Genomic DNA, 24942 nt, shown 5'->3' on the forward strand with positions numbered 1-24942 from the left:
GATTAAATATTCATCAACGCATCTAAGTCCTAGCCTATCCATTTTAAGATAATGAATCGAAGAAATAGTGTACCTTTTATAATTTTATTTAAAGTATTCTGGTGTATGATTATATTTTTAATATTATATGATTAATATTTAATATATATGCATTCAAAGGGCTATTAGGCTGATGAAAGTTGTTTCAACTTCGGGCTCAATCAAAATCAAAATTAGAAACACTTTGCTTTTTTTTAATGTACAACGCATTTTGCAGGTTACATATTTTTTAATAATTTTTATAATTATAATCTAGTATAATATGTATTTTTTCTAGATATATATAATAATATTGGTAACACATAATTAAATTTAATATAAATTAACTAGAAAAATAAATACTTCGTTCTTTTAAAAACAAATGCACGTACAACTCAAAATACTTTTAAAAAATACGAGAGAATAAAACTTTGATATAACTACTATAAGGCAATAAAAATTATACGACCTGCAAAGTGTCTCGCGTCTATATATTTTCACACTATTATTCGATCCATTATCTTAATAATAAAAGACAAATTAAACTAACTCACCGATCGATGCGCAGCAGCGGAGTTGTCGTTCTGTTGATCTGCATAGTTGATCTGTAAAACACGAAATAAATCAAAATTATAGCAGCGTTCACAATATGAAATATTTGTGAAATCATAAAAAATATTGAGTACATTGAACTTTTAATTCGTTTTCTAAGCAAATATGTAATAAAAAAATTATTAAAAAAGTTTAATTATTTAAATAAAAAGTAAAAAAATATACAAATAAATTTTAATAATGATAAATATTAACTAATGTAAATATTTTGTCTTTCAAATATTTTAATGTACAATATTTTCAACAAATAAATGAATTATTGCTTACCGTAAAGTTGCTCCGCCGGCGCCCGATGCTCCTCCTGAGCCTCCTCCTCCTCTCAGTGGTCCTTCGAAGCACTTACACTGAATCACACGCGTTCGCGGCGCATGCATTGCTCGCATGCGTACCTGAATACGAAAATCGCGCGATACTTAAAACGACACTCCCGACATCGCAGGCGAATCGAACCGAACTGTCCAAGCTGCGACGTTACGCGCGAATTTCGTCCGCGTTTCAGACGACCACATTTATCAATTGGGGCACGATTCTCTCAAAACAGAGGGCAAAGGTAAGCTCGAAGAAGATGAGGTGCGATTAGTCATGCAATCAACCGACTAGATACAAGACATCTGAAAAGCAATCGGTAGCGTTTGACTAACTCCGGTAGCCGTCCTCGACTACCTTCGACAGTCCGGCTATCTGTACAACTAGCGCGCTGCACGTAGAACCGAAGATTGCCCTGCCGTAGTGGAGATTTTATGATTGAAAGCGACCTTTCCCCCCCCCTGAGCCAAGCCTAAAGTAAAAAAAAATCGTGTCCCAATATTTGTCATACAGCAAAAATGCGTTCATCTATAGATTCGCTATAACTCTCGGCATTAACGGCACTCCCGACGCGCATTTTGTTATACTATACGACGGAACGAATATATTTTGTAGCACCGATTACGCGCACAAAGTTGATCTGTAAAATAAAAAAATAAATGCAGATTAGTGTTTGAAACATTTCATAATTATAAAATAATTACTGCGCAGTATTAAAAGTATTAAAAAATATTAAGTAAATACAATATTTCATAAGCTTATAAAACAATCTTCTTTGCTACTTTCTTTATTTTGTTATTTTATCATATCATAAAATGTTAACTACGAGATATAAAATTGACTGAAAATTTTAAAATACACACAGAGAGAAAAAAGAAAAAACATAGAAAATGCTTTTTATAAAATTTTAAGTTAAATTTCTTTATGGTGTTTTCACGTTTTAACGTTTATTCATAAATGTACAGAGACTGCCAGCCAAATATTTATCAATAAATAATAAATGTATAAACGTTAATCTTACATAAATTAAATATTTATTGTTTAATCCAAACTTTTAATCTCAGAAATATATTAACTAGATTTGTTTAGATTTGTGCATTATGTAATAAGAAAAATTTTTCTGTAAAGTTTGTCTTAATACATAATGCATAAATCTAAACAAATCTAATTATATATTTCTGAGATTAAAAGTTTGGATTGGACAATAAATATTTAATTTATGTAAGATTAACGTTTATTCATAAATGTAGGGACTGCCAGCCAAATATCTATCAATAATACATGTATACAATTAATTATTTTTTTCCGTGGATACTGTGATTACAAATTGAATGAAATACAAAATTATTGCGGAGTTTCCTCGATATGAGTGCAAAAAGCGTAGCGACGAGACACGTTCAATTATTCTTTTCCAATCAATAATCTAACATATTTTGCAAACTATAAACTTTTGTATAGTGATAACTGCTATAAGTAGATAAGTTGATTTTTATACAATGAAATACTTTAAATCGAAGTCACAGCACAAAATAATGCAATGAATGAGTCGCTGTACAAGATTTTACGTGAATTGTTGAGAGACTTTTATCAGCGCGTCTCTAAAATTCCACGTTACTGATTACTACAATCGTATATAAAATTATCGAACTATTGATTTTTCATGCGCATATTTTCCCACAAATCGTTTTTTTAACTTTATTTTTACAAAATGCCGTAAATAAATCTCCGATGATCACATAAACTAAAAGTGTTCGTTGAATAAGAAATTTGCCTTGTATAGAAAGATACAAAACTAGCACAATCGTGAAAGTTCATACAAAAATTCAGCAAATAAAAAAATACAAAAATTTTAGAACAATAAATTACAAAATTACAATTCTAGCAATCTCGATTAATTATACTGAACGATATTCAGTCCAACATATTATAAAAACTATGTACGTACTTTGAGATAAAATGTAATTATAAAGAATTATAGCGTTCGTATCAATTTTAACTGCAATATAATTACAAAGAAATTTGCAAATTTTTTTTCTAACGTCTAACGCGATTAAAAATTCTTTGTGATCATTCGAGAACCAAGGATGTATAATATATATGATTGTTAACAACAAAAAAGAGCTATTAATAACATTCTTGTCAGTACGTCTTTTTTGTATTTACCAAGTAACACTCTGCCGATACGAAATTACACATTAAACAGATGTTAATTGAACAAAATTTGATTATTATTACATAAAATAATTTTAGTTTAATTATAGGAAAACTTTCGATACTTTCACTTTGATTAAAACAAAGATAATTTGATCTTTACTCACCGGTACATGATGCGCAGCAGCAGAGTTGTCGTTCTGTTGATCAGCATAGTTGATCTATAAAATACGAAAATAAATCAAGATTATAGTTGCATTCAAAATAATGAGTATTTACAATATTTTCAACAAATGAATGATTTATTATTTACCGTAAAGTTGCTCCGCCGGTGCCCGATGCTCCTCCTGAGCCTCCTCCTCCTCTCAGTGGTCTCTAAAGTATTCACACGCGATCGCGACGTTGATACAAAAATCGCACGGCACTTTAAACGGCACTCCGCGTTTTATATTACTGGGAAATTACGGCGGAACGATATTATAATAATCATACGATATTTTAACCGACACTCCCGACGCGTATTTTGTTATATTAGGACAAAAGTTAAACGTGAATATCGCTCATCGCACGGAATATGCGTTCGACACGTTGCCGTGTACGCAACAGGTAACGATAGAAAAGGGGGAGGAAAATGAAAAAACTGTGAGAAGTAATAGGAATTGGGGGTAGTTGGGAGAGATAACGCACCGATACGCGAACGGTTTGCCTCACTCAAGTGTCGCCGTGCGAATAGTAACAGTCCAGGAGCAAGGATTCATTTGTATAAGATCGTGTCGATGGGTAATTTAGGAGTAGGGGAAAAGAATGTGCCGATAACGCGTGCGAGAGAGAAAGCGTGGTAGTGAGAGAGAGAGGACATAGAGCACGTTGGAATTTTGTTTACTCACAGCGCGGGGAAGTTTGGTGGGGTTGTTTACATACGTTCTGTAGTCTACGAGCTCTCTCTCTCACTACCACGCTTTCTCTCTCGCACGCGTTATCGGCACATTCTGAATATTTCATAAATAAATCCACAAACCCTTCTTTCTTAGACTTGTAGAGTATACTTAGTATAGCTCTATTTAACGTATGAAAACACCATAAAGAAAAATTTAACTAAAAACTTTATATTTCACTTAAAACTTTATAAAAAGCATTTTCTATGTTTTCTCTTTTTTCTTTCTGTGTGTATTTTAAAATTTTCAGTCAATCTTATATCTTGTAGTTAACATTTTATGATATGATAAAATAACGAAATAATGAAAGTAGCAAAAAAGATTGTTTTATAAGCTTATGTATATCTTCATTATACATATAATAAAGCGACAAATAATTGCATGAATTCTAAAGTGAAATATCAATTAATTTATCGTTGATTATCCATCTTAAAGCAACAGATCTATGAAATATTGTATTTACTTAATATTTTTTAATACTTTTAATTTTGAATTCTTTTTACTTCCTAAACATATCTACATTCATTAACATAATTTTCATAAATCCGTTACTTTAATATAACAATACTTTAATAAAACAAGAATAATTTGATTTTTACTCACCGGTACACGATGTACAGTGGAGTTGTAGTCTACGTTGATCTATAAAATACAAAATAATGTTTAAATTAAAGCAATAATTAAAAATTTTAAACATGTAAAAAATATTTGCCATTTATAAATATTAAATAGTATAGATATTTTACTGAAAATTCTAATCCTTTTTAAATAGTCTAAAATATACATTTGGTACATATTATATTATACATATAGTTAGTTATATTACATGTGAAAAAAGTACTGCATAATCATTAAGATAAGTATTCTTCAAATAGATAATAAATAAATAATAAATTATATATTATACAATACCTTTATAGTTGCTACGTCGTCGCATGATACCCCCTGGGCTTCCTCCTCCTCACTATCCATCGATGGCTGCTCTTTTATGCCACACTCACTCGCGAAAACACGGTTAATTATGAACGCGCGACACTTTGTTATAACGACAAAGGAAAACTCGAAAAACACGATCGCGCATGAGGCTACTATTTGACACATAGCAGAGCAATGGCATAGAAAAGAAATTGAAAACAGCGTAATTAATTTTTCGCTTAACCCGTCGCGACTATGCTATACCTAAACTACTTTCCATGTTTTTCGTGTGCGTGAATTAATATAAATCGGGATTTTACTGTAGAAAATAATTTTCTAATATGTATCGCGATCGCTATTTGAGAATTAATATGGTGAAAAGTACGATACGAAGAAACTTTTGCTGCTCTGGTAAGATAATAACACGCAAAAAACAAAATTCAAAAACAAAACCCTAACACTACATGTGAGTAATTTCGGCACTAGCGTCGAAGATTATTTTTCGTGATCTAAGACGCGTGCGCGCGCTGTTGTCTTGCGTACTTATTGTCCTTGCGTGTAATAATTTGCTCACATTCGCACGACGGCATTCGCGCGAAGCACACGGCAGCGGAAATAACTCTGTATCGTTCTCCTTATCATATTGTTTTTCAAATCGTAATTGCAATTGATATTAAAAGATTATTTTCTACAAACAAAAGTTGCCGATTCATACTATTTCTCATCTTCGGAAATCACGGAAATTTTGTAAAAATAATTTAGGTATATCAGCCAAGACGAATGGTAGCAAAATTGACTGCGCAACTTTTGATATCTTTCTATCGTTGTTGCCTGCTGTGAGAATGAAACGGATCATAGTTTCATGCGATCGCGCTTTTCTTTGTCATATCATAATAAAGGAAAATTCGAAAAATACGCGATTGTATGAAACTATGATTTATTTGATTCTCACAACAGGCAACGACAGCAAAGAGAAATCGAAAATTGCGCAGTCGATTTTGCTTACTACTCGTCGCAGCTATGCTATGCCTAAACCACTTTCGCAAGTTTTTCGCGCTTCCCGTACATGAGATGTAATATAAATCGACAATTATTTGTAGGAAATAATCTAATATCTGTTGTGATTGTGAGGAATAATACGGCAAGGAGAATATTAAAGAAAAGTTTTTGCTTGCTCTGTGACGTATTCGAATAAGAATGTGAATAAGGTGATAGCGCGCAAGACAACATACGCCGTGCCGTAGATCACGAAAAACAAAAACGATCCCCGACATCGCGAGCTAGCATCAAAATGCTTTAGCGCGTGTCGTCAAGGAGAGTTTTGTTTCTTGCGATTTACATCGCGGCGTACTCTTAACGCGTTATAACCTTATTATCATTTGCCCAAGGACACTGAACCAGAGCAGACGGCAATGAGTCTTTTTGTATCGCTCTCCTTACCGTATTACTTTTCAAATGAAGACACATATTAAAGATTATTCCTTACAACTAATTACTAATTTGTATTAATTCTCATGTGCGAAAAGCACGAAAAGTAGTTTACATGTAACATAGTCGCGACGGATAAAGCGAAAAGTTAATTACGCAATTTTCAATTTCTCTTCTCTGCTGTTGCTTCTGCTATATATCGAATTGTAGCCTAGCACGATCGCGTTGTTCGAGTTTACCTTTGTCATCATGACAAAGATCGCGCGTTTGTAATTAACCGTGTTTTCGCGAATGAGTGCTCCAAAAAGGAGCAGCCATCGATGGACAATTGAGAGGAGGAGGAGGACTAGGAGGCATCAGGCGACGGCAAAACAACTTGTGGTAAGTAATTTATCGTTAAAAAGTTATTTTTTTTAAATAATAGTGCAGGGGCTGATTTAAAACAACAGTATTGTTTCAATCAAAGAGCTATTTTGATTAAAATAAAAGATAAAACTATGTATCCGTATTACACACAGAATGATCACAATATGATGTAATAAAGCTTCAGAAGCTTAAGTGAATAATACAATTATATTCCTTAATTTATTTCAAGTAAATTTGAGTTAAATTTAAATTTAAAAATTTAATTCTTTGTTTAGACGTGTGCATAAATAAACGAATATAAAGTTTAATGTGCGCAGTAATTATTTTATAAATATTAATTATTTCAAACACTAATCTGCATTTATTTTTTTATTTTACAGATCAACTTTGTGCGCGTAATCGGTGCTACAAAATATATTCGTTCCGTCGTATAGTATAACAAAATGCGCGTCGGGAGTGCCGTTAATGCCGAGAGTTATAGCGAATCTATAGATGAACGCATTTTTGCTGTATGACAAATATTGGGACACGATTTTTTTTGACTTTAGGCTTGGCTCGGGGGAGGGAAAGGTCGGTTTCAATCATAAAATCTCGACTACGGCAGGGCAATCTTCGGTTCTACGTGCAGCGCGCTAGTTGTACAGATAGCCGGACTGTCGAAGGTAGTCGAGGACGGCTACCGGAGTTAGTCAAACGCTACCGATTGCTTTTCAGATGTCTTGTATCTAGTCGGTTGATTGGATGACTAATCACCTCATCTTCTTCAAGCTTATCTTTGCCTTCTGTTTTGAGAGAATCGTGCCCCAATTGGTAAATGTGGTCGTCTGAAACGCGGACGGAATTCGCGCGTAACGTCACAGCTTGGACAATTCGGTTCGATTCGCCTGTGATGTCGGGAGTGCCGTTTTAAGTATCGCGCGATTTTCGTATTCAGGTACGCATGCGAGCAATGCATGCGCCGCGAACGCGTGAGATTCAATGTGAGTGCTTCGAAGGACCACTGAGAGGAGGAGGAGGCTCAGGAGGAGCATCGGGCGCCGGCGGAGCAACTTTACGGTAAGCAATAATTCATTTATTTGTTGAAAATATTGTACACACATTAAAATATTTGAAAGACAAAAAATTCACATTAGTTAATATTTATCATTATTAGAATTTATTCGCATATTTTTTTACTTTTTATTTAAATAATTAAACTTTTTTAATAATTCTTTTATTACATACTTGCTTAGAAAACGAATTAAAAGTTCGATGTACTCAATATTTTTTATGATTTCACAAATATTTCATATTGTGAACGCTGCTATAATTTTGATTTATTTCGTGTTTTACAGATCAACTATGCAGATCAACAGAACGACAACTCCGCTGCTGCGCATCGATCGGTGAGTTAGTTTAATTTGTCTTTTATTATTAAGATAATGGATCAAATAATGGTGTAAAAATATATAAACGCGAGACACTTTGCAGGTCGTATAATTTTTATTGCCTTATAGTAGTTATATCAAAGTTTTATTCTCTCGTATTTTTTAAAAGTATTTTGAGTTGTACGTGCATTTGTTTTTAAAAGAACGAAGTACTTATTTTTTTAGTTTTAATTTATATTAAATTTAATTATGTGTTACTAATACATTAAAAAAAAGCAAAGTGTTTCTAATTTTGATTTTGATTGAGCCCGAAGTTGAAGCAACTTTCATCAGTCTAATAGCCCTTTGAATCCATATATATTAAATATTAATCATATAATATTAAAAATATAATCATACACCAGAATACTTTGAATAAAATTATAAAAGGTACACTATTTCTTCGATTCATTATCTTAAAATGGATAGGCTAGGACTTAGATGCGTTGATGAATATTTAATCCTGGAATATTTCCTAAATGTATTTCATGATTGACAGATCAGAACAAAATATATTGAATTATTCAGAGAGTTTGTAGAATTTTTTGATGACAGAATTGAAAACAATTTTTATATGTTTATATATCTTTATTTAATAATGTATGCACAAGTTGTTAAAGATGGCCAAAAGTTGTCGAAAACAATGGTGCATATATTACTGAACAAAGATGACTCTAAACATATAAAAATAGTTTTCAATTTTATTATAAAAATTATTACAAATTTTTTAAATAACCTAATATATTTTTATTCTGAATAATGTACTTATGTTTATATATTTATATATGTTTATATATTTATTTATATTTTTTTTATATAAGAAAAAATAGAAGAAAAAAAATATTTAAAAAAAAAGATTATACATAAAATAAAAGATAAAACTTGTTAATACATAGAAAAAAAGTATTTGCTGCCGCAGTAAATTTTATATAAGCTATCGTAGCAAAATTTCTTACAGTTGATTATTATTTGAACAGCAAAGAGATTTGTTATAGATAATAATTTTATTTACCGAAATTAGTTTTTAAATCTGCAAATTATATTGCTAATATATAATAAGAAATTTATTTTTATCTTATTATCAAAGTTTGTATTAATGGCGACAATTCATTGCAATAGTAAAATAAATTTATTAAAAATTAATTATTTTGTTGTAACAGCGAATTTTAACTTGTTTTCTCATCTCAAAATTTGTCGATTTTTTGAACAAACCAGATTTGTTGCATATTGAATAATCTGTAAAAATAGTTACAATAGCGAAATTTTATCGCTAACATATTTAACATGCAATAGCAACGATTATTTTATTGCGATAGCAAAATTCCTTTTCTGTGTGTAAATGTGTACTTTCATTTCTTCCTTTCCTACGGTAAGTGGTTTATTTTTTTATATCTTTCCAGGATTAAATATTATAAATTGGCGTTGAAAAGCAAAAGTAAGAAAATTTTTAAATACATATGTACCACAAATGTATCACAAATTTAAATTAAAAATAAAAAAGAAAATTCTCTTACACAAACGTAAATATATTAATGAATTATGGTATATTTGAAATAATTGATCTAATAAAGAAAGAGTGCATTTTTTATTAACAATTTATTTACAATTTTAAAATATATATTTATTCTTGCTATACGTCAATTTTTTCGCAATCTTTCCTAGCTTACCCATGCATCCGTGGTCCTATGGCTTAACATTAGAACACTAGAACTATCAAAGCGGTCAAAATGACCGGTTTATTCATTTTAGAATAATTATTTAAATTTATATTGTATTTTTTGAGATTTTTTTCTGTGACTTGTGTTGCATTGTGTTAAATAATTAAATTGATTAATGTACTTTTTCTCTTTATCACCTTTTAAAAAGAAAGAAAAAAGAAATAAAAATTGGTATATGTTAATCGTCGGTAGTTCTAGTGTTGATCCCATGGTTGAGCGCGGAAACTCGAAATTTGTGGTCCCGTCGATGATGGTCGAGCACAGATCTCGAAACAACGTTGATACGATCGATCATTGAATAATGATCGACTATCAACAAAAATTTCGGACGCAACTAGCGGAAACTGAGCTGAGCTCTGCGCTAGCGTCTTTTGAGAAACACCAAGGTAGTAGCTCTCAGATTTTGGATGCAAATAGCGGTAACTGAGCCAAGCTCTGCGCTAAAGCATCCTGCGGAAAACTCCCTCCCAAAATTCAGATGCAAATGGCGGTAACTGAGCCGAGCTCTGCGCTAAAGCATCCTGCGGAAAATTTCCTTCCGAAATTCAGATGCAAATGGCGGTAACTAAGCCGAGCTCTGCGCTAAAGCATCCTGCGAAAAACTCCCTCCCGAATTTCAGATGCAAATGGCGGTAACTGAGCCGAGCTCTGCGCTAAAGCATCCTGCGAAAAACTCCTTCCCGAAATTCAGATACAAATGGCGGTAACTGAGTCGAGCTTTGCGCTAAAGCATCTTGCGGAAAATTTTTTGTACGAACTCTTAGGTATAGAATTTCTAATTAGGTAGGATTTTCTACTAGATAAAGTTTGTGGGTAGGTAGGTAGGATTTTAAAACTTCTTATCACTTCTATATTGTATTTTTTTTTTTAATTCTTTGCTGTCGATAAACTTCTGCTTTGGCAGTTAGTTTGTAGTTTATTGATGACAAAAATAATGATAAAACTTCGGGTGGGCAAACAGCAAGATTCTCTTTCGAAAAACGAAAGATGTTTCTTGCGTAAATTATGAAAAAGTTTGAACGTTTAGACGTTTAAATGTTTAGATTAATAAATTTCACTAATAAAATATTACTACTTTTTGAATTATAAGAGATACTTTTGATTATAAATAAAAAATCGTATTGTTCAGCTCTTTTTAACTAAAGTATTTTGCATTATACATAAAACTTTTGAACGTTTAAATGATTTTATTGACATATTATTGACATATTGGCATATTATTTTCATTTTGTATTATCTTGTATATTATTTCGATGGAATACAGAATAATATATTAAGAAAAATTGTAATAAACTAAATGTCCCAATGGCTGGATATGTCTCAATCTCCGAAAATATATGAACAAAATAATTTTTTAATATTCATAAATATAATGTCTGGAAACTGTGGTAAATTTACGTATCCAATTATTTTTGCAAATATTTAATATCGTCGTTTAATAAATGCAAATTTTGGTTTTAAATTTCCGCGAAGTAAATTTTAATTTTTATTATATAATATTAAAAATATTATTTTCATAGAAAACATCACATTTTTAATAATAATTAATTCTTAAATATATTGCCACTGGAACATTTCTCTTAAATATTGTAAACTTGTAAAAATCTGTTTCTCATTTGTACAAAATATTGTATTAATATATTGTATATTATATTGTATATTATATATTATTATATAATTGTATATTGTATTACATATATATATGTATATCACATTATTGCATCTGTATGCAGATTGTTGTATATATTTCTTTTTCATTGTATATGTTTTCTGAATTTAATATTATTTATTGTATACTATTATTATATTGTATTTGGTTTTATTAAAATCTTTTCTCGACAAACAATGTATTTTATTTCACAACATTCTTTAAATTTTCTTTCCATTGAAAGAAAGAAAATGATCGTACCAGCAGAGAGAAGCCTGAGAGCGATCATCCCCCGATTTAGCTGCAACCACAATTCAAGACGCCTCTATGTGCACAAAACGTGCTATGTATCTAAAAGTTATAATCTTGTAACGTAAAAATTGTAAAGTAAGGACAAAATATAAAAATAGAATTTACAAAAATTAAAAAAACTTATATGTCGCGATTCTTGGATGCAATTTTTATTAACAAAATTGTCACGTATATTTATGTTAAAAAGAACTTATTGTAAATTAAGCTTTAACATAAAAATAAATAATGACATGTGCATGTTTTTTTATTGAAAATTTATTTTATATACATCAATGTTACCCTACTAGCTCTGTGTTACCGACACTTTGTGCACATAGAATGGAACAGAACCAAACATTGTGCACATAGCATGTTACCCACTGGAAAGTATCGTGTACATGGCTCAGTAGTTCAATGTGCACGTTTTGTGCACATAGAGGCGTCTTGAATTGTGGTTGCAGCTAAATCGGGGGGATGACCGCTCTCAGGCTTCTCTCTGCAAATATATATCGCTGGCAGCACTGGCGTCAGAAGATCAGTATGTACAACCTCTCAACCTAGTGAAAATTACAAAAGTAGCAAAATTTACTAAGTTATTAGCCAATGAAATCATAAATATTTTAGTAAATAATGAGAATGATACGGTTTCTTATCAAGAAAATATATTTTTATGGTTAATAAAATTCAAATTTTTTGTCAGTATCAGAAAAGGATAATTTGATAACGTTAGCAGATGACAAGTATTATCTAGTCGCTATTAAAATTATTGTAAATCAAATATGCATTAAACCAGTTTAAAAAAATAGCACATTCAAGTATGATAAAATAATAGATTATTTATTCGTACGTTATATAATATTAATGTGTATAGCAGCCTTTAGTGTGCACTAGAGCAGTGTAGTGCAAGTGTTGAAATCAATATAGAGAATGAGCTGCAAAGTTATATTCATATAAATGTTGACGAGTAGCAGCATATAAGTGGCTGCTATCAAATTGTAAAGAACATATCGTGTTATTTTTATCCACAAAATACTTCTAAAAATTTTTAAGAGAATTAATAATAGGTAATTAATAAGATGCATGATTTGAAATTAATACAAACTTGAATAAAAGTATTGCGTCTTATATCCCATAGGAGCGCTTTGCCATCTTTTGTTCCTGTCATCATTGTATATGCATTATCAGATGAAATGCAATATAATTCATGCGTTAGATAATACCACGAATATACCTCCTTGTTTTGTCTGAAGTCAAATTATTAGCATCTAAAGTTACAATAGTGACTAAATTTAATGGCTGATTATAAGTAATAAGAAAATATATTACCTTACATCCCATTTTTTAATGAATGAATCATTACAGATAAGTAAAGTATTATTAGTATTATATTAGGGGTTTCCCACAGTATGTCTGATAATAAACCTCTAATAGTTGTAAAATATTGTTAACTGACGTTTTCATTAAATCTAAAGTAATTGAAATTGTTGAAAATAATGAAAATAATATAAAAACATCATTATCACTAAATAAAATCACTAAATAGAATCACTAAATAAAAATATAGTTTACGTTCCATCGACATTATTAAATATACCAAAATATGGATATTTCTGATAGCTAACAGCAAATCTTGTTCCTGTGGGGTCAATTGCAAGTGACAGAATTTTATTATTATGACTATGCGTAAAATTTATTAATGTACCTCTTTTTCTTGTTTTATTTTTAGCGAACATATTTGCATGCATCTAAGTAGAAATAGGCATTTTGTACTGTTATTGCATTATCATTGCAAATTTTGTAAAATATATATATCTCATCGTTAGTACATTATTATTTGAATCTGAAATTATATATTGTGATATTGCATCTATAGCGTTAACGGCACAAGAATATCCGTGTGAAAGTGTCTCCGCTACATAAACATTGCTTGGTCTCATTATTCTTTCTTCTTTAAATCGTTCTTTTATCCACATCTTTATATCGCCATCACTGCAAAGATTTTTATGGAAAATTTTATCACAAAAAAAAAAAAATAAACTTTAAAATTAAATATTAACCGATAAAATTAATTGAAATTACTTAAAACCGATAAAATTAATATATACCTATGGCCACTTATAACAGCATTATCACAAAGAACAAATTTGCAAATATCAGATGTATAGTATGTTGAAAGAATGTTGTCACAAATGTTATTATTTGCTATATTGTATCTTGCCATATCATGCTTTGTGCGCCTAAAATTATGAAGCACATTATTATCACTCCACCAAAGGATACTATCATTCATTTGAACACATGATGGGAATAATGATGATCTTGGTGTCCATTTATCTAACATTACTTTTTTGTAATTTCCATATTTCCAATTATACGAAATAATCCACTTAGACAATTGTGAAGATAATAGGGGATTACATCTGTTGGCAAAAACTGACATATGTATTCTTCAATGTGCTCTCCTCTGGGAGAAATACAGGTCAAAGAAACATCTAATAGATATTTATAGACGTCCCTTGGTCTCTTACATAAAGTCGCAAAAACTTATACTTACCTTTCGCAAAATTTTTTTGATGATTGATTTGTGACAAGTTGTTTTTCACATCTATTAGTCCAGGCAATTTTGTCAGATAAAATTTGATTAAACCTTTTGCATACACAACTGAGCCGCATTAAATCGCGTAGACAGAGATAATAAAAAATGAGTAGCAATATTTTCAACGGTAAAATGTTTAAAGTATCTGGCATTATTATTTAAATGCTATGATATGGTATATTGTGAAATGATAAAAACGTTTTTCTCTTTAATTTTTCGACACTTATATCTTTTCAGAAAACCTGTATTAGGAAATTGAAGTAAGATTGGTTCTGTCTACATTATAAGATTCGTAAGATTCGTTGAATTAACTTAAAGATTTATTACAAAATATAATCTCACTGTTAGAATTATTACACTGCCTTATAGAAAAACACGTATCGCACACTAATTTAATTTGGAACAGAGTATAGTAGCATGTAGTACTTATTCCTTGTCAGCAACTTTGATGTTTATGTTTATAAAATGGAGCATCATATGTGAAGTAATTACATGTGTACAGACATTCAAACTCTTTTCTTTTACTCATTCTCTCTTTAGCTTGTTATTATACCTGAAACACACAAATTAATTTTAATAAAAATTGTGTGAAAAAAATTGTTGATATAATATGCATAAAAAAAAAGAATTTAAAAAATTGAAAATTGAATATAATACGTAATATAATACAAATAGCATAGTATTATATCAAAGTTCGAACAGTTCATATATACAAAATGTTTGAAAAACTTATAAGTCTTTGTTTTAACAAAACAGAAGTCTCAGAAATATATTTTTTTGAAGAAATTGTATACCATATTAATATATACAATTTAGGTTTACATATTATTAATATATACAATTTAGGTTACCTACAAAGTAGGTTTTTTAATTAATCATACAAAAATTAGAGAATAAGAAATAAAGAAAATAGATCAAGTCAATACATCTTTAATCTTTTTTTTTTATGCATTTTGCGATAAGAAATGTTTAAGTTGAAAAAAGTTTGATGTATATATATTTTGTGAGAATTTTTGTTCTTCAAATGAATGAGAATCTTTTCGTGACTCATTTATTCATGTAACAATATAGTGCTCAATTTAAATTATTTTCGCGCTCTATTTAAGGTGTATCCACATTATAACTTACATATTATTCATTTTTTTCTGATTGGTCCATTTTGTATGTAACTAGTTTAGTGTAGTTAGTTTTCATCACAAAGCCAATCAGCGCTTTAGTCATAATACGTTCACGTTATTGAGAATCGTAATATTGCAATCTCGATAGTTTCCAATCTTTGTCGTTCGTGAAACATGGCGCGACTGGCTGCGTAGTTACGTTTAAATCGTTCCGTATTTTTCGCGGTTATTATCGTTATTGTTTCAAAGCAAACATGCGAAAAGTAGTATAGTTCGTCGGACAAGGTATCTCGGACATTGATAGATTTGACAAATATCGCATACAGCTATCAATATACTATTCGGATTTCAGTATCAATAATCCATTTCTGTATGCCTGAAGTTGATTGATGTTGTCTTGGCAAAATCGTCTCATAGGTAATTTTTTTCATCAAAATATAATAAGAATACGTTTTTCATAGCGAGTACAGAATTGTCGCAAGGTATACATAAATACACTTCCAACATTTGTTCTTGCTTTTTTTATCAAAGACTGAAGATATATTCATTTGAAACGAACAGACTTAATTGCCGCCATACGATTGGCCCACTGTCGTTTAAAAAGTCAATTTCGCGCCTCGATAGTTTTTGTATAATGCTTGGTCATGAAACGTATTGCAATATATCACACAATCATATTTGTTCTGTTTTGTGTTTCCTGTGATAATTAAGAATTTTGTGCGAACTTTGTGTGAATTTTGTGCGAAAAATCATCAATGTCTTTCGTCAGATATTGTATATTCATTCCGATGCCTCAATATAGTGATTGATTTCAGTATCGGAGATCCAGTTTTACGTGCTTGGAGATTGAAATCGGTCAAGATCGTCTTCGCTGATGTTGCAGTTATTTTGTCGTCAAAATGCAGTGAAAATATGAAGCATCGAGTCATCATCAGGTATGTACATACATGCATACGCATTACTGCCCTGAATTGATTAAAAGATATTTAATCAACATATGATCATATATATCTATGTAAAAATAACCTTTTTGAAATAAGCTGCGATTTTCTGTTCAATAATTATTCTGTTTCGTTAATACCACAAGCCTTCAAATTATATGTTTTTTCTATATGCCTTCTATATATTTTATTTTAATGCAAATTAAAATATTAAAATCAACATAAAATCAGATGAAAATTATATATATAATTAAAATTAATACTATATATAATATCTCTGATAAAATAATTTTTCCTATTTTTCTTGTAAATTAGTTTGGGAATACTACAATCATTGTGGATTATAAAAGCTTAAATATATGTTCTATCAGAACATATATAATTTTACAAAATTAATTTTTATAAATTATATTTAATATTATTTTCTATATATAGAGAGGGTAAAAATTAACAAGTTTTAAAAATTTGTTTGATATTATTCAGAATATATGATTATGTAGTAAAGAAACCACATCAAAGTGCTTTTTCTTTGACAGTTTATTACATACATTGTGCCAGTATAGAAATATCAAATTTGAAGATGCTTGAACGAATTACGAAACATTAGATGCATGATTTTTATTTAATCATGTATGTATTGTACAAGAGAGCGGTGTACAACAGTTTTATACAAACATTCATAAAGGCTGGCCACGTATCGTGCATACTGTGTGGCTATAGCTGTTTCCACTAAATAATTAGCTAATTAATAACTAATTAAGGAGTATTATGTACAATTCAGTGCACTTTTCATTTTGTTAAGCTTTGCACGCTTTGGTATTAGAAGTATGCAATAAAGCTCCATATACAAGATATTATTTATAGAAATGTAATATAATAACGTTGGAATGTGAAGCAGATATAAATTTTTTAAAATAATCGCAATAGACCTCAAGTCACATTTGAGCTTTTCTTTTATATAATTTTTAATAATTAGATTAAAGAATTCTGACAGGTGATAGTTACATCATGAAAAAGTGTAATTGGTAAATATTTTCAAAACTATTTGAAATATTGGAGTATTCTTGAGAAGTTTTTCAATTTTATGATTAAACTATTTCTATTAAACATCAATGCATTTAGCATTTAAAAAATCAAGATTAGATTACTATTAATTTAACAAAATCATCATTTTTGGTGAAAAATAACAGTTTTCATAAAATATGTAAAAAATTTAAGATTCTAATTCAATAATATTTTATCAAAATATTCCCAAAAAGAAATTGAAAACTTTTTCTATTATTAATTCCAAGAGCCTAAATTACATGATTCTAATCTAAGAAACATCAAGTATTATTTGTATTCATTTATTCCTATTTATCTAAAAATAATATATATGTATTATAAAATTATAATTATATAAATTTTTTGTAATTCTGTGATTATAATTATAAAATAAAATTATATATTTTTACTGTTTTAAAATTTGTTTAATGTTACGGTTTATAATCTCTGTATCTTAAATAGTCTGATAATATTTACTGATAATATACACTTTTCAAGATCAGAATCACATAAGTATTTGGGATCAATAGAGAAAAATTATATTTAGATATTTATGTATGATTTCAAATTTGCTCTGTAAAAAAAGTAAAGAGAATGAAAGTGTATTTTCATTCTCTTACTTTTAAATTAAATTACATTTTTCGATTTAATTCTTCCATTTCATAAGATTTATTGGCATTAAAATGATTGCAACATCAATTTTAAAATAAATGGACAGAAATAGCAAGTAATAAAAGCAAATTTAATTTCACAATTGTGAAACTTGTTGCGTATTTTTTGTAGCAAGAATTATAAATTTATAAATTCATAAAATCATACTACAAATTTCTATCAATTTTTCTTAATTAACTTGCCTTCTGCGAGACGTCTTTAATTGTATAGTTTGTAAAAATCTTTTTTATACCTAACATAAATAAAGAAACACCGCTCTCTTGTGCTTTTTTTCGATAATTGTCCATCTTTTAACAAAAGACGTGTGTCATATAAATACAGTATCGTCTTTCATTCAGACAAACTTGAAAGATAACGCAAAATGTCAACGATGATAATGGCAACTTTTTCGTCGAAGATGGATAAATAAAATGCCGTATGGCATTTGTAATCTTTTTATGAGCACATTTTTGCCATTCTGAAACTTAACGTAATTGGAATAATGCAATTGTTAATGCAAATTTAGTGTGCCTACATATATATATTCCACTATTCATATTCTACGCTATAACTTGCGCCTGAGTACATTATGATTTAACATTGCTCCAGATTTACAGCGATTAGCAACTATATACAGTATATTTTCAGTACTGGATGTCGAATCACTTCTTTCTCTTCTTTTATATACAGGCAGTTAACGACACACGCGCAAGCCGTTTGCAAGTTTTTTTTTAGCGTAACTGATATCATAATATCAGGGATAATTTTTATCATTAGAACACAACGTGAACAGTAAATACATATAGAAACGCTATGTACTGAAAAATAGAATGGCAGGATTGAATAACGTAACGTTCGGTCTAAACGAGAATCATCGATGATTTTATGCGAATAGATTGATAACATATAAGGGAGATAATGAATTCTTAGCATCCAAACCTCTATCTTCTGAACAATCAATGAGATAGTTGTGTCTCGCGAGTATTTCTCTCGCCTTATTGCAATGTTTCAAAGAAATTATGTTAGAAATGAAAGCATTACTTTTATATGTCAATTTGTGCGGAATAATCCAAGATAGAGCAATATTATCCCCCCCCCCTCCCCTCCCCCTCCCGCTTATTTTTAATGCATCCGTCGTTGTCGTTTCCAAGTCATTTCTCTGAATCCCGTCTGATCGTAGGCGGTAAGCGCCTTGTTCCGTTATCGCCGTAAAATCGATGAGACACGGGGTCCTTTGGTATCTAAATGTCACCGTATCCGTATCGGGTATTCCGGTTTCGAGCTAGTAAATCCTTCGTTGCAAGCATCTCACTGTCACGGCGAGAATCACGACGAAAGTCGCTACGAAAGCGAAGGACGGCGGGGGTGTTATTTTGCATTTGTGTCGTGCACGACACTATGGACTTCCCGTGTCGTGGTGAAACGAGTCACTGTCACTCTCGACGTAGGTCACGTAGCTGTCGGTGCTGTCGGGATGCTGGCCCATGTCCGGCCCGCCGCTACCCGGATGATGAGGCCCCGGCGGCGGTAACGGTCCACCCCCGCCGTCGTTCATCGGCCCGCCGAGCATCCCCGGAGGCGGCAATTGCGGCGGCGGACCCCCGTGCAAGTCGTAGCCGTGCATCTGCAATTATTTCAAGGATTAGCGCAACCCCTTGATTTTTTTAAATGTATAAACTGGAGAGATAAATCCTAATACTTCTTTACAAATGATTTTTATTCGTATTTACAGCTATTTTTTAAAATAAATTCTGCTTATAATAGCAATTCTTTGTAAAAAAATAAAAATTAAAAATAATGTTTTTTAATGAAGTAAAAAAGTTCTTTACGGAGAATTTAATTTCAAACTGTATTTTAAACATAGCGTATTACCTGAGATACCAAATGATGGAAAGACGGTGCGTTGGGATCTAATCGGTCCAAGTCCGTGTGAAGCGCGAAGTCTGAAAGCGCTTTCCATGGTGGCTGATAAGCCTGAACCTCCAAAGGCGTCATGCCGATGGGGCTCTCGTGTCTCACGGGGCTGCTGGCAACCATGGGAATGCCATGCATGCCCCCGAAACCTAATTTACGCCCGTCCTGAAAAAAAAAGCGCTTAGGTCCATTAGATCATTCACTGAAACATCCAATGTCTCGTTATATTTGCTTATTCTTTTTACGCACCGTGTAAAATTAACAGCAAAGTAAGACTTTTAATTTGACAAGCTAGTTAATTTTAACAATTGAACATATATAATCTGCCAAAGTTATCATTACCAAAAATTTAACAAATATTAATACGCGGAGAAACACGATGACAATCATTTCGTTTATTAAGCTCGCTTTAAACGAACTGTACATTGCGACAATCATTTTCATAAAACGAATGTTACATTTAATTTGTTAATCTTAATATTTTACATCGAGACAATGTGATTTTTTTGTCTAAAGTTTCGGTATGTAACTTTTAATTGTTTCTTGTGTGTGCGTAGCCGGTATCAGTGCTATCATAGCTTATTACCTTTTCTTGCATTTGCTGCTTCAGAGCGATCGTCTTTTTCTTATCCTTGCATCTCTTGTTCTGAAACCATACCCTGATCACACGCGGACTTAGTCCGGTCATCTCAACGAGCTGTTCCTTCATAAGTGCATCCGGGCGCGGGTTCGCAGCGTAGCAAGTTCTGAGAGTGTGTAACTGCTTCTCATTGAGAACTGTGCGCACCCTCGTCGGTTTTCCGTCGGATCCGCCGCCGCTTTTGTGACCACCTGAACCGCGAACACCACCAACACCCGCTTTATGCGACCCGCTCTCGGATCCGGAATCTGCAAATATAAAGTAGAGCTTAGTTCAATTTTATCGTGATTTCAGACAAATTGAAATAATTGCTGATGCTACGATTTGCACAGAAACTTCCTATCGCAATTGTCTCCGAGGATGCTCGGATGCTCAAAATAAACATGTGTTTCATAAATGTAAGATATGCAAATTATAAAATTCACTAACGGAATATATTTTAAATAGAAAATCTAAGATATTATTGAAAATGTAGCTCAATATATAAATATGTAATCTGTATGCATATAGTTCTTATCAATATGCATATATATATATATGTATTTAAATGTAATACAAAGGCAATTTAAGTCCAATCGATATTTGAAATCTACGTTTGTATATTATTTATATGTATAATATTTTCAGTCAGTCTATAAATCTCTCTTGTGTGAAAGATTGATTGAGAATATTATACATATAAATAATACAAACGTAGATTTTAAATATTGATTGGACTTAAATCACCTTGGTATTGCGTTGAAATAAATATTCATAGTTCGCGGAAAATGGATGGATTAAAGCAAAGAAACACCATGGCATAATTGTCAATCCAATAGATAGACTTGAAGAAAAGACGTTGTCACTTTTATAGTAGCCATAAACTGACGTAAGCGCACAAATTACTCCAACTGCGAAATCATAAACTCGAATGTCCAACAACAAATCTTAGAAATATCCCCACTAGAAAGAAAACTGAATACATGTGCGTGCGACGAATAAATCTTTCGGTATTCGTCGCTCTTTCGGATTCTTTGTTAACGCTTTTTTCAAGCTGGTTACCGAGTGCACGCGTTTGCGGCCTATTCGCCTCTCAAGATTTATTTGCAAAAAAGAAAATCGCGTTCGCGAGACAAAACATCTCGGGCATGTGGCGCGGAAGAAAGCACGTACGCGCGCGATACGATTCCGAGACCGCAACTATCTTCCTAACCGGTCTTGCAAAACGATCGAGTCCGGCTAATGGGAGATCCGGATACTGGTTCAGCATGGCGGACGGGAAACGCTCAAAAGGCACCGACGCGACACGATCGTCTACGGACTAGCATTCGAACAGTCAAAAGACAATATTGTCGATGAGCAAACGCGGCATCCGTGATTCCCTGATCACCGAGCGACCTTGAAATCGCGGAAAGTTTAAGCGCGAAACGTCGCGGTTTGCGATCCACGGTCGTACGAGCGTGTCATATTTTATTTGCAAATGGTTGAAGCAGGCTTTTTTTCTAAAAATATCACGTTATTTAAATTATCTATACACTTCGTAGTCACGAAACCTCTCCTTTTTGAAAATATCTAGAACTTATCTAAAAGATATATAAAGATTTGTTTATCGATACAAGTTTTGCGATTGAAATGGTTATTACGAAAAGAATACAAAGTAAAATGATATAATAATTTTTAATATATAATATATTCTATCAGTTTTTTATTTAATTATTATGTAATCTTAAAATTATTGTCAAATTTCTTTAAATTTTTTAGCCAAGAATTGAACTGAAATATTATAGCTATAATGCTATAATATTTAATAACTTTTTTTATTAAACTTTAAATATCTTTCTCTAATCAAATCTGAAATATAATTAAAATGCTGTATAGAATATAGTTTGAAAATTTTTGCCATTATATACACAGACAAAACATAATAATAAATTAACAATAGATTTAGTGAAGCTTTACAATAGCCGTGAAGAGGAAAAATAAAGTCAGCAAAGCTTGTTTCATATTAATTAGCAAAAAGAATTATCTAAAGACAATTATTATTATTATTATTATTTTATTTATCGGTGCAATTGGTTAGTACTTGGATGACATTAGTACTTTAGACATTACTTTCGTTCGAAATGCTAGATCTTCTAGAAGAGGGAAAATCAACGAGGGTACTCTCTCCACAGGAAAACAAACGAAATCTCTCTATTTCTATGCGTCCTAACCAAATAACAGTTTTAGTTGGTACAAGCGGGAGTGAAACCGGCGTTGACATGGCGGCATGGCGATAAAAAGAGTGAAATCTTCGAAAAATGATCTCATAGATCGTTCATCATATCGTATAGATTTGACATATCTTATAAAAAAACACGAGAGATATTGACATGAGAGATATTAACACGAGAGACTGTATAAAGAAATTCATAGCTTAATAAAGTAAAAAATATTTATTAATATAACTTTTGGAAGAAACTATATTTTTCTAAAAGCAAAATTTGACTTGTATGTGGATTTTTTACACCAAATTTCTTTCATTAATTAATAATTTGTGCACTTATCAATTTGATTCTCGATATCTAAAAAGAAGAATTTATATAATCACATAAATAAAAAAAATCTTCACTTAGAGAAAAATATATAAAATTTATATTACCATTAATTTTGAGAAATTAATAAATAAAATTCTCGAATATTTATAGATAAATTATAAATTCTCTTTTATTTCGGTGTTATAAAATTAAAATCGTACAAAGCACAAGTCTCATTTTGCAGGATAAAAACGAATTATTTATTAGGATTTATTAGTATAATTTGAGGCTTTACGAGTCATTAATAATTCGGTGACCAGTCGTATTACTCGCGTTTCGTCTCGCAGGATATCCCCGGCACGCTAATAAAGAAAATACGAATAAGAAGAAACAGATCGTGCGTAGTTATGCGCGACAGTAGTTGGCAGGGTGGTGTTACATTTAGCACCTCAGCAGCGTTCTAAAGACACGTCTCGGACCACTACCGTCGGCACGAGATGGTCCAAACTTTTTCCATGCATAGAGAACGATGTTTACGCGCGACGATTTCCATGACGAATCACAATGACAAACACGACACGACGTGCGCTGTCGCACACGAGTTATTTGCTCGAAAATTAGTATATCGGGTAATTATACCGACGTTTGTCCTTTGCATTTCGAAAGGGAAGAGGATGGAGAGGGAATGCGAGAAAACGGTAGTCGTGCACGTGTCACCACGGTTCTTTCTTTCTGCTTCTTTTCTCGCTTACTGCATTATATTACGTTATTAAAAACTTGCTTCATTTTTTTCTACATAGTTCTTCAATTGATAAAGAAATCGATCGATTTTTTAATTAATTTTATATCAGATATAAAAAATTTTGTTTTTCGCAGCTTTAATTGTTTACGATTTTCGTATATCTTAATACACACGCGTTGTATTGTAAAAGACAATTTATGGCAGCTCTGTTGAAATTTATTTTTTATTAACATATTAGCCGCTTCGGCGAAATAGCCGAAGTTGCGATCAATCACAGTCGCGTTTCAATTCTGAAGGATCAAAGGGATTGATTTCAATTGCTTGTTGATTATTTGCCAAGTCGTATCGTTTGCTGAAAATTGCTACCGATGCAGTCATTTACGTTACTTTACAACGGGGTTAGATTTAGTACCTGAATTTCGATTCCCGCTCGGTCGAGTTAATTTGCCCAGTACGCTCGGTCGGATGTACACGCATTATGCTATGCTACAGGACATTAAGCCTACGTAATCCCGACGTGTAGGAGGGTAGTGGTCAAGCCTTTATGGTCTTAACGGCTTCAATTATCAACACCTAATTATACGTCGTGATCCTAACACAACATCGCTGTTAGGAGAGTCCTTTGAGCTTACCCTCGAGCGCGCACCCTTTTGTAAATTTGTCTTTATACATGGATAGACTGTACCTGATAATCCACAGACATATCCTATCTGTCATCGTGCAATGCAGAAGCTGAATTCCCGTTTCACACGCGCGATTAATCCGCGGGTGTGAAACGGACTTAACCGATATCCAATTAAGGATAATTGACGGGCGGGTGAAAATAATAAGAGACGCAAACTAGATTTTGTAATATTGCAACTTCTAAATTGGGAAAGCGACGGAACTTTTGGTTAGATTTACATTGCTTTGAATCAAATGAAGTTTATTGTATAGCTTGCGTGTGACTTTCCAAAATTATTTGATTACCTAAAAGGTATCGAAATTAGCTGAGGAAAAAGGTTCCT

General features: G+C 31.5%; 1 protein-coding gene and 3 long non-coding RNA genes across 5 annotated transcripts in view; 1 reads left to right on the forward strand and 3 right to left on the reverse strand.

Moving 5' to 3' along the window:
- Window positions 1–211: 211 nt before the first annotated feature.
- Window positions 212–3845, reverse strand: LOC136999909 (uncharacterized). The gene is made up of 3 exons (XR_010890188.1): window positions 3401–3845; window positions 3255–3308; window positions 212–1576 (listed from the first exon to the last, which is right to left on the reverse strand). It is a non-coding gene; the product is annotated as an uncharacterized lncRNA (long non-coding RNA).
- A 975-nt stretch (window positions 3846–4820) lies between these two features.
- Window positions 4821–8507, forward strand: LOC136999911 (uncharacterized). Its single transcript, XR_010890190.1, has 2 exons — window positions 4821–6746; window positions 7112–8507. It is a non-coding gene; the product is annotated as an uncharacterized lncRNA (long non-coding RNA).
- Window positions 8508–12610: 4103 nt separating this feature from the next.
- Window positions 12611–14339, reverse strand: LOC105670260 (uncharacterized). Its single transcript, XR_001100403.2, has 2 exons — window positions 13900–14339; window positions 12611–13783 (listed from the first exon to the last, which is right to left on the reverse strand). It is a non-coding gene; the product is annotated as an uncharacterized lncRNA (long non-coding RNA).
- Window positions 14340–16968: 2629 nt separating this feature from the next.
- The window catches only part of tup (LIM1_Isl and LIM2_Isl domain-containing protein tup), a 29862-nt gene continuing 21888 nt past the window's right edge, over window positions 16969–24942 (reverse strand). Inside the window, exons 4-6 of one of the 2 annotated variants that reach the window (XM_067354918.1) lie at window positions 20645–20946; window positions 20017–20238; window positions 16969–19768 (exon numbers count right to left, since the gene is read on the reverse strand). In XM_067354918.1, the coding sequence (XP_067211019.1) occupies window positions 19541–19768; window positions 20017–20238; window positions 20645–20946 (752 nt within the window). In that variant the 3' untranslated portion in view covers window positions 16969–19540. The remainder of the gene's footprint in view (window positions 19769–20016; window positions 20239–20644; window positions 20947–24942) is intronic. The other variant, XM_012363677.2, reaches the window with a different exon arrangement.

The sequence above is a fragment of the Linepithema humile genome, chromosome 5, assembly GCF_040581485.1.
Source record: "Linepithema humile isolate Giens D197 chromosome 5, Lhum_UNIL_v1.0, whole genome shotgun sequence".
In the NCBI taxonomy this organism is placed as follows: domain Eukaryota; kingdom Metazoa; phylum Arthropoda; class Insecta; order Hymenoptera; family Formicidae; genus Linepithema; species Linepithema humile.